This window comes from Mus caroli, chromosome 7 (assembly GCF_900094665.2).
Source record: "Mus caroli chromosome 7, CAROLI_EIJ_v1.1, whole genome shotgun sequence".
In the NCBI taxonomy this organism is placed as follows: Eukaryota; Metazoa; Chordata; class Mammalia; order Rodentia; family Muridae; genus Mus; species Mus caroli.
In genome coordinates this window covers 106,171,976-106,190,062 of record NC_034576.1, presented here as the reverse complement: position 1 = coordinate 106,190,062, position 18,087 = coordinate 106,171,976, and the positions used below count along the sequence as shown (strand labels likewise).

The window sequence follows — 18,087 nt, the reverse complement described above, 5'->3', positions numbered from 1 at the left end:
TTTGGTTAGATACGTGCATAAAGAAATAAATGCATAAAATAGATATTTCTTCACAGAGAATAATGTGTGATGAACAAAGTTCACAAATTATTTGATATAGTTTGATAAAAATGTAGTGATGACATTAATCAACATAGAGAAAATCAAGAAATAAAGAAGTATGTTGTAAAGTAAATTGCACATTTTTTAAAATAATTTACTTTTTATTGGATATTTTATATATTTACATATCAACTGTTATCCCCTTTTCTGGTTTCCCCTTCTAGAATGCCCCTTTCCCATCACCCCTCTCCTTGCTTCTATGAAGGCGCACTCCCACCTACCTACCCACTCCCACTTTACCACACTACCATCCCCCTACATTGGAGAATCAAGCCTTCACTGGACCAAGGGCATCTCCTCCTATTGATGCCAGATATGCCGTATTCTGCTACTGATGAGACTGGAGCCATGAGTCCCTCTGTGTGTCCTCTTTGGTTGGTGGTTTAGTCCTTGGGAGCTCTGGGGGGTCTGGTGTGTTGATATTGTTGTTCTTCCTATAGAACTGCAAACCCCATCAGCTTCTTCAGTTCTTTCTCTAACTCCTCCATTGGGGTCCCTGTGCTCAGTCTATGGCTGGCTGTGAGCATCTTCCTCTGTCTGGCAGAGCCTCTCAGCAGACAGCTATTACATGCTCCTGTCAACAAGCACTTCTTATCATTAGCAATAGTGTCTGGGTTTGGTGTCTGTATATGGGGTGGATCCTTAGGTGGGGCAGCCTCTGGATGGACATTCCTACAGTATCTGCTCCACACTTTGTCCCTATTTTTCATTTAGACAGGAGCTATTCTGTGTTAAAAATTTGGAGATGATTTTGTGGTCTCATCCCCCTATTGGGGGCCTTGCCTAACCTTGGGTATGGTCTGTACATGTCTCTCTCCCTTTTTGGGGGGCATTTCAGTTATTCTCATCCCTGTTGGTTCCAGGGAGCCTCTTGCTTTCCTGGCATCTGGGACTTGCTAGTGGATGCTCACAGTTACCCATTCTTCATTGCTACACATGTCTGTTCAAATTCCTGATCCACAGTATATAAAGAATTATTTGGTTTCTTGAGTTTTGTTGATAAACAAAGGCATCTCTTCATTCTATAAGCTGTCACAGTCATGAGAATATTAATAATTACACTTTTAGGGTGATATATGGTAATTAGTTGCCCATGTGAATTGTTCTTTAATAGATATTTATGGAGTTCACATTATCTGTAGAACAAATATTGCACTCTGAAGAATATTAAAAGACAGTTTGGTAAGGGCTTGGATTCCCCAGTCTGACTTCAGACCCTGTCTACACAGTAATTCCAGGGTCCAACTTCTCATCTGTGTATATGAGGGGATTACAGTGAGTCAATGACCATGGTTATCTCACTAGGCTGCTGTGTATATAAAATGAGGGAATCAGAACAATGCCTCTCACAGTTACTCAACAAGCAATCATTTCTGTAACTGATGGATGCATCATAGCAGATATATTCTATAACTGATGCATTCATCATAGCAGATGTGATTCTATAACTGATGAACACATTATAGTCGATCTAAGATAAAGAAAGAAACCAACCCATGGGCCAGATTTCATTCTATCATGTTTTATCAGAAGTAATATCACTTGTGATTTTTAGTATTCAAAAATCACCCTAGGACTATTCTTGGAGAATAGTTTTTTTTTTTTTTCATAGTAAGTCCATTGGCCATTTATTTATTTGAACTTTTGAGTATTGAAACCATATAGACCTGAGCTCAGATTCAAACTCTTTTACCTCAATGGACTTAGCTTTTTTTAAAATTAGGTATTTTCTTCATTTACATTTCAAATGCTATCCCCAAAGTCCCCCATACCCTCCCCCCGCATTCCCCTACAAACAAAGGCCATCAAGCACCAGGATTAGAGGAAATATGAACAGGAAACAGTCTGCCATCTGGCTTTTAAAAAATTGACAAGGAAATATATATGTATTAAGAATGCATAAATAGCTACTCACTTTCCTTATTAAAATATATTTCTATATAGTATATCTTGATTATGTTTTATCATCCCTCTACTCCTTCAAGTTTCTCTCCATCTTCCCTGCCATTTGGATTCATCCCCTTTATGCATCATTGGAAAACAAACAGCCTTCTAAGTAAAGAATATAATATAATATAATATAATATAATATAATATAATATAATATAATATAATATAATAATATAACAGTGCCTGGCTTGTAAGTTGCACTTCTGTCTTTAAAGAAAAGGCAAGTATTTTATATGTCTAGGAAAATATGTAAATCAATCTGAAAGTTTATCAAATGTGCATAGGACACTAGAAAGACAACTGAACATTTCTTGGTTCTCACTTCAGGTCTTCACAGTCACCACGATCATGGCTGAGACACTACCACATTCTGACCTTTATGTCTGTTACAGCTGAAGTTAAAAGAGTTCATACTGTCATTTGATTTGAAACAAAATATAAAATCCAATCACAGATATGGAGTTCAAAGATCAAAAGAACCAGGTTTGGGGTTTTGGTCCTATTATAATTCATCCTCTAGACTAAAAAAATACCATTCAAACATAACATAACAGACTGAAACATAACATAGCAGACTGTATGGGTACTTCTAATGTGTTTCAAGTGCATAAGCTATCAACTGTCCAGATCAATCAATCTACAGATTGCCTTTGAAAGTGTTATCTTATTTATATTGTTAAATTAAATATTTAAAGGCTTTCCCAATCAGTTTTGCCCCGTGATTTTGTAGTTTAAAGCTCATGAAATATATTTTGGACATCATACTAATGTAAATATTATTACTGGTATGATTTATACACCACACATTATAAAAATGAGATATGAACAGAAAAAGCAGCTTGCTTAAGTCATACAACCAGTATTTAACAAGGTAGGAACGCAGCTCACCCTTTTCTAATTAACTCCTCATTTGCCACTCAGAGAGCAACAACCTATAAAATTGCCTTACATCTGGATTTTGATGTAATTATGTTCTTTATCTTATTACAGAGTTCACATAGCTCTGTCTTACAGAACTGTTGTGGGTTTTTCACCACTACATTGTTGTTGTTGTTGTCATTCAGTGTGATGTGACAAGTTTTGAGTTGAGAACGAGTCTTGAAATAAAAACCGTAAGTCATCACTAGAGATTATTGAAATATTACGGGTTAGTGGAGGTCTGACACACTAACATTGCAAGAAGATAAAGGTGGTGAATATGTGATGGTGTAAAGTCACTGTGCTGAGTGACTGCTTAGGGGATAGCCAGTCAAACAAAGAAAAGGTCGCTGGAAATCAAAGAAGTTTGGTAAGACTTCTTTTGAAAGTGAGGATAGGCCTGAATTGTTTTTTCTTCCTTTAACACAAGGTGAAATTCATAAAAATACTAAGTCTATTGCTAATAGATTTTTAGAATCATATTATTTTGTACATAATAAAGTCATTTTTCTCCTCTTTCCTACCCACATCACCCCCGTGCTCTTGACTTCTGAACATCTCCTATTTCCTTTTTCCTGCTTTGTTCAAAAATTTACCCAAAGTGAAAGCAAATCCATGTAGCACCAAATCAAGCATCCAGAGGACTAAACAAACCGGTAAATAAAACTTACCATGAGGTCCTCCAGTGCACCAGTGTCTTCTGCCCCGAAAATCAGCTGTCCTCATTCCAGTAAGGCTTCATTAGTTAATGTGTTCTTCCATTTCTGACTTGAATGATGTGAGGCACACTCCTGTTGCCCTTAACACAGTGAGGTAGGACCTAAAACCATATCATAGATTATTCTCCACATATAGGGATCCTAACTTGTGATTGACTACATCAGGATGACAGTGCCCTATTTCTTTCTGTCTTATTAATACTTTTGAAAACAAGCAATTCCTATGCTAGAGACATTTCCAATATGATAACTTCCTATCAAATGTTATAATCTGTTTATCAGTGAGGTCTTCTAGGAGTGAAATAGTGATACCCTACTATATCTGATGTTCAGTTACAAATATTTCTAACACATTTCATGAGTGTAACACCTGATTCTATCTTCAACCTTAAAACAGCTAAAGTCACTGTTTGGATAAGTACCATACCTGGAACTGAAATGGCTGAAAAATTGTCAATGTCCCTTTCCTATCAGAACTTTTTACTCTTAGGGGACACTTCTGCAGACAGCACTAGGAATTCTCTTATTCCTAATGGCCGGTGTTACATCTTCTATCTGTACTTACAGACTCCCTGGTGGTCAGCAAGATGGGTTGTTTCTCATCAATTATGTCCTACTGCTCATGCAAAGACTGGCATAATCCTGAGAGACCTAAGACTCAGTAGAGTTGATAAATCCGAGAAGATGCTTGGAGTCTTCTGAAGCCTAGGTCCTTAGGTAAGGAAACAAAAACAAAAACATACAATCCAGTGATCTACTAAATAACCAAAGTTCCAGGAAGATCATCTTTCTGAGACCACTCTGAGGGTTCAACCACATCCTATTAAAACCAACTACGTATATTATGACTGTTTGGGCAGAAATAATATTATTGTCAGGGCTAATGGGCCTATACTTTATTCTTATCTGTGTACTCCTTAGCCATTTACATGTAATTCGTGTAAATATTTTTCTTTGACTTGTTAAATTTATTTTAAAATTCATCGGTATGTTTGTGTACCTTTGTGAGTATATGCAATATATGTATAAGCATCCTGGAAGTTCAAAAAGATGTTGAAGGCCTTAGGACTGGAGTACAAAGTGATTCTGAGAAATCTGATGTCAGTATTACAAACTAGACTTGGAGCCCCAGGAGAACAGGGACTGCTCTTTGGCACTGATCAATCTTACCAGCAACTTCCTTAGGATTGAATGTCTTGAATATTAGCTCAGAGTCTTCAGAGGTGATATAAGGTACAATTTAGTATTGTTTGTTTTATTTGAGACTCAAACCCAGTTTCTTGGGTACGTTGGTCAAACCTTTTTCCAAATCACTATTACACCTTCAGGGAATGTTAAGACTTTCTAAGTTAAACCTGAGCATCACATTATATCTATAAAATCATAGCCTCAGGGCTTACCAATTATAACATTTCATATATGATTAATTAAGCTCATAAATATTGTCATTAATATTAGTTTTCCACTTGTTAGTTAATGACATCAAAGTTCAAAATTTTGAGTCAAATAATTCATCTGCACAAATAACAAGTCATCTAGCTTTAAATTAAGTGTGGGCTTCTTTCTCAGATACCATTGTATATACATGTTAATACTGTTGAGAGTAAAAATTTAGAGTAATCAATATAATTAGAAGTAGTTCTTTGAAGTTGTAATGTGTTGAGTATAATATTGTATTGTATGTATTGTATGAAACCCTATAAAATTTGTATAGGTTTGCTTGAATTATTATCAATAGATTTTCATTATGCTAAATGGATGAGACCTGATAGCCCATTATGCAACTGAAACACATAGATTAAAAGTAAGAACGTCAGATAACAATAAATGTGTGTGTACATATGTATATATATGTCTGTGTGAAAATATATGTATATGTGTATATATATATAAATATATTTTCCAATTGATAATATGGAACACAAACAGATGTTTGCCTTGATTAAGATTGCCAGTTTTAAAACAATACAAAAGATATGAGATAATGAGAAATTGAAATATTTTAAGAATCAATCAAGTGTCATAGAATTGCCACAAAGCTCAAAGAAAAGTGAACCATGACATCCTCACTGGACTCTGTAGTGTGAAGGATTTAACCCGATCTGTGCTTCCAGCAGGTTGAGCTCATGCTGTATCCATCCTACTGCCTCTCGCTGTGCTATAATGTACTGGGACCTGACAGTGGACTTAAATGTGTTCTATCTGCACATTAATAATTCCAGGGCAACCATTAAATAATTAGAGGTTAAAATGGAAAACAAATGCAAAATGCTTTAAAATGTGCAAAAAAAATCCAGAAAACACAAGAGAGGAAGGGAAAATTAATAAATTAGTGCATAGAATCTTATTTCAAATATGCTAATAATTATTCAACATAAGGAAAATCACAGTGAAAGTAGATTGTCTAAATATACCTAGAAGACAAGTATATTTTGAGAGTGTATACAATACAATACAAGCTGTGTACTTCATAGGAGGAATCCATTTGTTTTTGAAAACTCCAGTTTTACTTGTAAATATTTTATAAAAATATTTTAAGACAGAATGAACTGTGTGTGTGCCCTAGTAGGGAAAGAAAAACATCCTGTGCATTTATCATTAAACTCAACTCTTTGTACCTTAAAAACTTTCCATTGTTCGAATCAGACAACATGGTAAAAATAAGCAATGAAAGAAATTCTGTTTTCCCTAAATAACAATTTGTTACTGTTTATGACAGATGAGGTGTAGATGAATGCCCGACAATTTTGCATTATAGTAACTGATTCAAATCAATTATAATGCTATTCTGAAAATCCCAGAAATAATTTGAAAGTATATATATGATAAATGTAACATGCAATATCCTATGAAACTGGGACCTGTCATACAGCTATTTGGGAGTAGGCTGTAGGAGGTTCACAAGTTAAAGTTCTGCTTGCACTACCATATGTTCAAGGCCAATCTGGGCCAATACATGAAACCTTGTCTTAATAAATATTTAAAAGAGTGGCAGGACTGTTGACTTGCAAAGGATCTAGTTTTGATTCCCAGCATCCACAAAGTGGCACACAACCATTAATAATTCTAGTACCATTTTATTTAACAATCTCTTTGGACCTCTGAGGGCATCAAGCACATGTAGTGCATATTCAAACATGCAGGCAATATAGTCAGACATAAAATAAATTGAATATATTTAAATTTTAAATAAAAGAGATAATCCATATTTAAAGTTATTATTTTAAAATATTTATTAATTATTAACTAATGAGACATTGGCAATTAATAGCTTCAAGAGAAGAAAAGTCAATCTTCATAGAGGTGCAGTACTTGGCAGGTTGACCACTCTCTGGTTAAGGCCTTATATCCAAGGGTTTATGCACAGCAGAATCTGTATTTGATGGATTCAAAATGAAAAGAAATAATGTTCAGTGTGTATGGATCTTCATGTTGTTGGGATAAAGTAAGGAATATGATCAAAATATATGAATTCAAAAAGTACTAAAAATAACAGTTGGTTATATGGCTACATAGATAAAATGCTTGGTACATAGTAAGGGGATTTCAATGTGTATTTGTTTTGAGTACATTTGTGGCAGCATAGGAGATGAACATAGGAGAATGTTTGGAGTCTTGTAGACCAAATAACCTTATGTACACAGTGGTGAGCATCAAGATAGCCTCATTTTAAAAGGTCGTAGAAAAGGACTAAAACCCAAGGTTGTCCTCTATTATTATCTTATGTTCTGGGATGCCCATGGGCACCAATTATACATGAACATGCACACACACATAACACTGACATTTAAATACTTCTAAAGAGAAGAAGCCTGGAGACATAACTATGATGCAAAGCTTGTCTGGGAACACATGAGATTCTAGGTTCAATCAGCAAAAAGAGTTCATATTATGTATCATTATTTTGTTTTTATTTAAATTATCCTGGTGTGTATACAATTAATCATTTAATTATAAATAATAAAATATCTTGGAATTTAACTTGTAAATTCAACCAGAAATAACACAAAGGCCTTGGAAGGCAAATGAGAGAAAACTACTTGGGAGTCATCTTAGTGTAAGTTAAAGGCAGGTTGGTAAGTTGACTACGTATATTATGTAGATTAACAACATTATACAACAAAAGTGTAATTAGTAAATTAATAAAGTGTGTAACATGGAGTAATGAAAACCAAGAAAGGGAACAAAAGGTAGAAAGCTAACAAAATAGCATATTTGTAAAGCAATTATATTAGTGATGACAATTATAAAAAGTCTAAATAATTAAAAAAAAAACCTCTATCTTGCCTAACAGAAATGTCCTTTAATTGTAAAAATATGTATGGGTTTTTACAATATTGAGAATAGAAAAAAATGTTTACCCCTCCTGGCTCCTAAAGACAACAACAACAACAAACCCAGAGCGATCATGTTTAATATAAAATGGATTTTTAGATTAAAGAAGTGTGACAGGGTTTTTGTGCGATTTCACAATGAAAAAGGGACCATTTCATTACAAGCTAAACAACTACTCTCCTTAGAGGAAATCTTTCCAAGTGCTGCTTCAAGAGAAAAGAGGTAGATGCAGCCACAGTTATGGGAATCATTCTACCTCTGCTTTCTCAGCACTGCCTTCTCTAGAGAACAAGCAGCCAGATTACCAACAAGCATGTTATTCTGAGCAACACAATTAGCCAACATAAGCTAATGAACATTTATCAAGTACTCTATCCAAATATAATAATAGAATATATATTGTTCAAGTGAAAACAAAATGTTTGGAAACTCAATTAAATTTAAAATTTATTTATTGGTGTGTGTGTGTGTGTGTGTGTGTGTGTGTGTGTGTGTGTGTGACACAAAACATGTGAGAGAGAGTCAGAGGATGACTTTTGGGAGCCTGTTCTGTTCCACAAGTCAAACTCAGGTTGGCAGGCTTGCTCCACAAGTCCTTACCTCAACTTAGCTATCTTGCCAGCCTAAGAAATTGATTTTTCTGTTTTGATTTTACCTTTTATTTTATGTGTTTTTCCTAGTTAATATTTTGTGCTGAATTTAAATATTTTTCATGCAATATATTTTGGTCATATTTTCCCTTCTTCCAATTCCTCCCAATATTCCCCACTAAGAAACACACACATACACACGCACACATACACACACACACACACAGGCACACACACACACATGCACGCACACACACACACACACACACACACACACGCACCCACACACATGCACGCACACACATGCACGCACACACACACACACACACAGAGTGAGAGAGAGAGAGATTAAAATCAATTTACTGCTTTGAAACAAAGCTTTAAGAAAATGTTCTAGTCTTCAATTTTATCTTGTTAGTGCTGGTAACTGACCGCTCTTGGTAAACATGAAATTGACTGAATAATACTCTGCCCCATCTTCCTTTCAAGACTCTATATACTTTCTTTTAAAACTGAATTATATGCTTTAAATCTGATTTTTAATTTTTTCCATTGTAGAGGCTAATTTTTCTAAATTGAATATCTTTTATAACCATAAATATAGCAGGTATAAGTACAGAAAATATATATACTCATAGAGATACATTTGCTATTTCAACTACTCATCTGATGGAAAAACAAGAAAATTATATGTGATATTTAAACCAAAGCCTAAGCAGGAATTAACATGGATGACTCTCATAGTAAAATCCTCAGCAAGTGGGGAGACTTCCTGTCTTACTGAACATTATTGATATTTATAACTTTGGGATTCCAAACAACATAACCCTGTCTCGAAAAACCAAAAAAAAAAAAAAAAAATATGATGTAGTTGTGTTAATTTATTAGTGTTAATTGATATCCTTGTTTTTGGAAAAAAAACCTCTTAGAATAATCATTCTGCATTCTTATGTTTTCTCTTTAAGTTTATATCTTTCTTTTTTTGAGATTATAATTACATCATTTCTCTTTCTCCCACTAAACTCTCTCAAAATACCTTTCATCATGGCCTCTTTTACATTAATTATTATTCATATATATATTCATATAAGTACAACTTCTTCAGTATATGTAACATGCCTTGTATTTATTATTTTTTTCTGACCATTTGGAATTAACTAGCCAGCAGTATGTTCCTCTCTGAGAAGGACTATTTCTCCTGCTCTCAGCAGTTTTTTAGTGGTCTGTGACATTCCCTATGGACATTTCCAGTGTCTATTTTTGTGATCGTTTTTCCAACTCCTATTTAGGTAGTCATGTTAGTGACAGATTGGACAGGAATTATGGTTCTTTAAATATGTACTAAGTAGGATGTTCTCAGAGAAACAGTAAAGGATATAGACATATAAGATGCAATGCCCAGATTTGCTTTCTTTATATTGTTGCACCATCCAACATGTGCTACATTCTCACATGCCTAATTTATTCAAAATGGACATCACACCAATGAGAAAAAAAATACTTTACATTTTCTGAATCACCCAATTTAAAATCCTTGTGGATTTTTTTATGCTGCAAGTGAGGGCATAAAAAATAACAATAATGTCACTTGATAAAAGATTTATCATATAGATTGAGAAAACTACAAAGTATAATTTATATAAATGAATAATTTAGATAAAAGCTAAGCACCACAATGCTCAGCAAAAAGTGCAGATTCAACTAAGGTTGCTTTGATTCTTTTTCAATAGTAGTTAATATTCTAAAACAGATGTCTATTTCCAAAGGGATCATTTAAGACTTAAAGGCAGTAAAAGTCCCTCTGTAATACCAATGACGAAAAATGCCCATGGGTTTCACATGGAGTGTGCCAACCATGACATCACTGTGACCAAGCATTCATGTCCTCTAGGACTGACTCTCAGAAGTGCAGTAGACAATCTACATCCCCTGAGCCCATAGACATTATTGTTTTGACATAAAGCTCCCTGTTTTCCTGCTATCTTATAACAATAGGTCTGAATAGTTTATGTACACATAGGTTTCTGCAATGATGTACAACAAAGGAACATGTCTCAGTTTCACTGTTTATGAAAATTGATATTTTTTCTCAAACAGATACTTATTATTAGAAAGTAGAATATAGCATGTGTAATGCAGAATAGCCCTCCAGAAATATTTTGTACTTTCTATCAATGTCAGTTTTCTTAATGTCAAACTTAAGTGCCTCTAGATTTGTTCTCACTGGATTTCCTGGCCTGGAAGTCTACTACATCTTGTTTGCCATTCCTTTCTCAACCATCTATGCAATGGTGTTACTGGGAAACTGCATGATACTTCATGTGATCCGAACAGAGTCAAGCCTGCACCAGCCCATGTTCTATTTCCTGGCCATGTTAGCACTCACAGACTTGTGCATGGGTCTGTCTACTGTGCACACGGTGCTGGGAATTCTTTGGGGATTTCTTCAAGAGATCAGCCTTGATGCCTGCATTGCACAGTCTTACTTCATTCACGGTTTGTCCTTCATGGAGTCCTCTGTCCTCCTCGCCATGTCCTTTGACCGCTACATTGCCATTTGCAACCCTCTACGCTATTCCTCCATCCTAACCAATGACAGAATCCTGAAAATCGGAGTGGCCATCTTATGTAGGAGTTCTATGCTCATTCCTCCNGTTATTATCCGCCTGAAGTTCTTAAATTACTGCCGGCCTCATTTCCTCTCCCACTCTTTCTGCCTGCACCAAGACTTGATTCGAATGGCTTGTTCAGATATTTGCTTTAACAGTTTCTATGCTCTGTCTCTGGTGATCTGCACCCTGTTACTGGATGCAGTGCTCATTCTTGCCTCCTACGTGATGATCCTGCACACAGTTCTATCCATTGCATCCAGGGAGGAGAGAATCAAGTCTTTGCAAACATGTGTATCTCACATCTCTGCTGTTTTGGTTTTCTACATCCCCATCATTGGTCTGACCATGGTTCACCGCTTTGGGAAGCATCTCTCTCCTCTGGTTCAGGTCCTCATGGGCAACATTTATATCCTTTTCCCACCTTTTATGAACCCCATTATATACAGTATCAAGACTCAGCAGATCCGAGTGAGAATTCAGAGACTGTTTTCCTTGAATGGAACCTAAGTCCTCAGATCCATAGTGATTGTATTTAAAAGTAAAGAAGTGCACTCGCAGACGACGACTGCACAGAACTGAAACTTAACTATTTAACTCATCTTTTATTGACAAATTACATTTTACAAATACTCTCTTCTACTTTTCACCACAGCCATCATGAATAATTGATATTGACTCATATAAAATTCACATATATATATATATATATAATTTATATATATCAGATTATTTGTGAATAATGTGCTGACAAATATGAGTGGATGAGTTTCAATTACTGGAAAATCTTTTCCATATTATGGTCAATGGATATAGGATGCATTTATTTCTTCCTATTTGGAGAAAGGTAATTTTTATGGATATATCCTTTATGAAATTACTGAATTATATTTTTTGATTCTTTTTACTCTAGTCACCATATGAAGTTTATACATATTATCTCTAATTCGTGGCTTATCCAAATGGCATTATAATATGTGAGTATGGTGAAGAGGTTGGGCTTTTTATAAAAAAGATTTATTTTCTTTATAATTTTGTATATGTGTATGATAGGATAGGCTCATATAAATAAAGATGCCTCCTGATACTAGAGTCTTTAGAATCTTAATTGGATTTATAGGAGGTTCTGAATAGCTAGACATGAGTGCTTTTTAATAATTTAAAATATAATAAAATAAACTCAATCTTGCTGTTGGCATATCTTCAGTGAAATATGTACCTTATTCTCTCACACGAATAGTAATGAAGTTGGAAACAGAAGCTTCTGCTTAAATTGTACTAAATGATAGAGTAGGACAAAGTAGACATTTGTGATACCAGCTTTACCAATATAGAATAGTGACGTAATAGCGACTATAAATAGACAGTTTGGTGACTTGAAATTTTTTACCTTTAATTCATATCTTTGTCTTATTTCATTTAATTTTTGAGTATACTTAGATAAATACCTTTATTATATTTATCTATTAAATAAATAACTTTATTGTACTTCATTAGGAATATTTATATGTTCCTAACAACATCTCCCTCAAAGTTCTGTTATAGAAAATATTTAAATGTTTATATGCCTCTAGTATACTATCTCTACTGTGGTTTTCATGTAGATGCTGTTTTGTTTTGTATAATTGGATTTCTAAGTGCTGGAGGTGTCATAAAATGTACAATGTTATAAAATATTTTATATCTGTTTCATTATCAGGTTAACTATGGTTCTTTCCTCCTTTCCATTGTCCTTGTTTAACAGAATTTTTAAATGGACAGGCGACCAACGTAAAATGTAAAGAGCAAAGAGAACAGAGAGATGGCTCCAAAGTAGAAGGCAATTGCTGCACTTGCAGTTGGCCTAGGTTTGTTTCCTAGCACTGACACAATGCCTCACATCTTTTCAGCCCAGGTCCAGTGTATCCAATGGTATTCCCTGGCCTCTCTGGACACCATCCATGTACGAGGCACATTATTAGAGATGTAAGAAAACATCCTCATACAAACAATAAAATTCATACTAATTAAATAAAACATATGGTTAATAAAAAGTAAAACCCACAAAAGTCTATTTTTACCTTTATTTGGATATTATTAACATATATGCACTCAGATTAATTGCTAATTGATAGTATGATTATCAAAGCACAATCAACAACTGTGATTCATCCTTGTTAGATGGAATTCATGTTGTGGTGACCTTTGAAAGACACACTGGGTGCCTTATTAACTACCAAAATGAAAATTTAGCATATTCTACCAATATCTAAGCCTCTTAAACTGGTGATTTTGGTTCATTAACTCTAATAATCTCAAGCCCCTGACCAGCAGCTCCCTCATTTCTATCCTGTGGTTTGACATTGTGAAGCACCATAAAAGTGTAAATTAGTCGACCAGCTAGCTTTACTTGCAACTTTCTACTCAACAATACTATAGAAGTTATTTCTTTTAATAATGAGTGTGTTGTTTTATATTTTAAAACTCCATTTTCTTTTATGTACTCATTGTTATTTTAGTTATCATGATTTTCAATAAGAATATGTTAAAAATTTGAATAAGAGCAAAAATTTCTCCCTAGTTGGTAGAATACATTATTTAGTGTGTACTTATATCCTTAACACTGTTTCTCTGAGGAAATATGAAAGTAAACCATTTGCTTCAGTTCTGCACACTGCCCAGCCCCAAGTATTAGGCGAGGTTGATCTAGTAAGCTTTTCTTTGGGCTCTTTGACTTATGCTTCTCTTTTCCCCATTCTAGTGTGTTAGTTTTTATTTTATCTTTCCTTTTTTTATTATTTTGCTTTAGAAACCTAATTGATTTCTAATGAGAGATTGAGAGCGGGTGGATTTGGATGGGAGGGAAGATGCAAAGTAACGGGGAGGAGGAAAGAAAGTGGCAAGAGTAATCAAGATAGATTATGTGTGAAAAAAACTATTTTCAATAAAAGAAAAACAACAATCAACAGTTAGAAAATGAGATATCTCTGCATCTGTATGGAAATGAATCTTTATATCTATTAGGAAAACACAGAACCTTTCATTAGTGTACTATTTTACAAAATCAACTTGCTCAAAGCCCATTGTATAACAAGATGTTCTATGTCCCATTTGCCTTAATAAATGCACTGAAAGTAAACTGCCTCACTCAGAAACTAACAGTTGAGAAACATAGCCTTACACAACTAACAAATCTTAAATATAGCAAAGGATAACTTCATTCAAGTGAAATTCAGCTTACAGGAGGAAAAAATTTGCCAGCTAAAAGTTTTGCCAGATAAAACCTTTATCAGTTTTGTCTGATAGAGGATTGAGATCCACAATGTACAAAGTACTTAAAACATTAAACATTAAGAATTATTTAGGGCTGGTGAGATGGCTCAGTGGGTAAGAGCACCCGACTGCTCTTCCGAAGGTCCAGAGTTCAAGTCCCAGCAACCACATGGTGGCTCACAACTATCCGCAACGAGGTCTGGCGCCTTCTTCTGGAGTGTCTGAAGACAGCTACAGTGTACTTACATATAATCAATAAATAAATCTTTAAAAAAAAAGAATTATTTAACTTCCATATCTGTATATATTCACATATATTTATTATTCTTTATCCTTAGCCATCAGAGAAATGAAAACTGAAACTACATTCACATTTTATTTTACCCCAACCAGAATGGCTAAAGTTAAAAGAAAAAAAAAGATATTACATATTTTCTTCCCCTTTGGGTGATGTTAGAATGTGTTAATACTTTTAAAAAAGCAATTTACTAATTATGTACATAGTTACCATTTGTATGTACATGTGCTCATGTGTGGTTTCATGGGTGTGTGTCTCAACTCTCATTTAATTAATTAATTAATTAATTAATTCTTCATCCCAATCTCAGTTTTTCATTCCTCATTTTCTCCCAGGCCTTCTGTCTAACCTCTTCCCTTGTGCCTCCTCCCTTTCTCCTCAGAAAAGAGAAGACCTCCCATTGATACCAACCCTCCATGGCATATCAGGTTGTAGTAGTACTGGGTGCACTTTCTTCTAATGAGGCTAAACAAGGTCTCCAAGTTAGAGGAAAGTGATCCAAAGGCAGCCAACAGAGTCACGGATAGCACCTGCTCCTTCTGTTAGAGGTGCCACATGAGGACCAAGCTGTATATCCCTTACATATTTGTAGGGGGCCTATGTTATTCTATGTATGCTTTCTGCTTGGTAGTTGAGCCTCTGAGGCCCTCCAGACCCAGGTTTCTTGATTTGGTAGGTTTTCATGTGGTGTCCCTCATCCTCTGGCTCCTTCAATATTTCGTGCCCCTCTTCCACATGACTCTCCAAACTCCGCCTAATGTTTAGCTGTAGGTTTCTGCACATATTCTCATCGGCTGCTGGATGAAGCCACTCAGATGATTTATGCTAACCTCCTGTCTGCAAGCACAGAATATTATTAAGAGTTTCAGGGCTGTGCTCTCATGGCATGGGACTCAGGTGGGCCAGTCATTGGCTGGGCATTTCCTCACTTTTTGCTCCCTTTCTATCCCTGCATGTCATAGGCAAAAAGGTTGTAGGTTTAGTATCTGGATTGGTATCCCTATCAATGAATGAATGGTCATTGGTGAGTGTGAATATTTGGTTGATTAGCAGTAATACAAATATTGGTTCAGATTTTATTATCTTAGGACTCCTGATTCAACAAAAGCATTCACTTGTTCTCTAATTTATACATATTTCCCATTTTTGCATGGATGACTAAGATTTCTAAAATATGGTAGAAAAAATACTTTCCTTTAAACAGTGTCAGTCTAGACTCTTAACCAGTGTGATTGATTTCCACATCTTCATAGAGTTAAATTACAATTCTGTCAATAGGCTGTAGAGGACTATAGACAAAGGACTTGGAACTGCTAATAAAAAAATCCCACAGTCCCAAGGGTGAGCACACACAAGGGAAGAAACACGGAAGGAAAGGGACAGATAGGGAGAAAAGGAAAGACAACAAAAATGTAGGGGTAATGAGTGATTTAAATTACAACTGATCCCTGAGGAGACACTTCTGAAATAAATGCTCATACCAGCCAGGCTTTTGTGCAGTACCTGATTAAAAAAATGTGTTATGACCAACTTCTTCACAAAGCTAAATATCTGAAGCTCATGACAATGTCATTAAGGAATGAACAGAGTCTCATTTTCAGGTTAGTGGGGGAATGTATTGTACTTACTCTTTGAGGTTTTACAGGTACCAGGACTAGGGAAACTATGAAATAGGGATCTAACTTTTCAGTAAGAGAAAAAGAATTCTCAGCCAAGAATCTGTGGGTAATGGTTGTGGGTCCTAAAGACTCTCCTACACACCTCCATCCTTGCTTCTTGAGGCGTTGTCTATATGATGTCTATATTCAAAGCAGACATCAAGTTGGGACAAGGGAGTTTATGCCATGGTATGAAGGAAGTTGCTGGGAATATTAAAAATGTATATTTTACTGGATTCATTATAAAATTCACAAATAATAATAATAGTAATAATAAAGGTAATAAAGATAATAATAATAGCAAAATCAACACAAAGGCATGTGCAAAGAATGTGAGAACAAGCCAGGGGCCATTGAGATGAACTGTGTATGTCTTTTTCCCTTTGAGTTCCTGTCTGAACTTTTAGTTTTCCAACCTTTAGATTTATAACCCTGTAATTTTATTTTCTAAAATTATCTGTCTCTACCTTTCTGACATGTTAAAAAAAATGTTTCCCCTGTTTTCCTAGTACCAGGATCAATGTAATCTTCATATATGTCATGATTTCTGATTCACCTTTCCTTACTAGCTAGGCACAACTTCTGTTGCTCAATGAAATCCAGTGTGATATGTTTGCTTAAATTCAAGGCTTCCTGTACTATTTCATTCTTTTTTTTTTTATATTGGCTTCATAAGAAAATAGGATCACTTGAAAACTCTCAGAATGAATAATACAGATATGTGTCCACTGTAATTTCTGTAATAAAATATACAAAGTAAGGAGGTCATTTTCTTTAGCAAGTCTAATTTATTTTTACACTTAGTATTAAAAGCAAGATGAAGACAGAAATCATTAACATCCTCTGTAAATGACAACCATAGATCTTAAATGGTTTCTCAGTTTCAATACTGTTAGAAAGCAACAGCTGTGAGATGGCACCCAAATATTGAAGAATGAAGTCCAGAGATCTTGGAGACATGTTATCTCAATGAAAGTGGATCATGTGAGTAATATCTGAAAGTACACTAAGATACAGTAGAATTAGTATTCCACACCAAAAAAAGAATACGGCCATATTTCTCTGAGTGATGATAAAATACAACTGCCTGAATGTATCCAATTGTACCTTAGAATTCTGAGTCTCAAAGACTTCTCACTATAATTAAATACTATCTGTCTAATGCCATAGCTTTTAAAATAAAACCAACATGCATTATGAAGTTTTCAAACAATAAGTGTACTCATGTGAGCATGTCTAACCAGTTTCTATTTGTGCTTCTCTAAGTAGTTATGTTATAGCCATATATCTTCTTATGCCTTCAAGTTATCCTCTTCCTTTATAACTGCATATACATTATGAAATATATAATGAAATATGTTATTAAAATATATGATAACATTATAATTTGGGGGGAAAGAGTTTATGAGAACCTAGAGTATACTACAGCAGTGTTCTGCTCAAAAAGAGATTTTTGTTAAATGTAAAAGTGATGACACACATAAAAGTCAGTTTTCTGTCATCTTGTGGCCTCCTCCAAACTCTAGAATTTCATCAACTGAATAATTCTTAAAGATACAGTGCGCCGGGCGTGGTGGCGCACGCCTTTAATCCCAGCACTCGGGAGGCAGAGGCAGGTGGATTTCTGAGTTTGAGGCCAGCCTGGTCTACAAAGTG

The 18,087-nt window shown here is 34.9% G+C and overlaps 1 protein-coding gene across 1 annotated transcript; it reads left to right on the top strand.

The window, feature by feature from the left end:
• Nucleotides 1-10,788: 10,788 nt before the first annotated feature.
• Nucleotides 10,789-11,733, top strand: LOC110299432 (olfactory receptor 51V1-like). Its single transcript, XM_021169117.1, has one exon. The coding sequence runs from the start codon at nt 10,789-10,791 to the stop codon at nt 11,731-11,733; it is 945 nt and encodes a 314-aa protein (XP_021024776.1).
• The last annotated feature ends 6,354 nt before the right edge of the window (nt 11,734-18,087 follow it).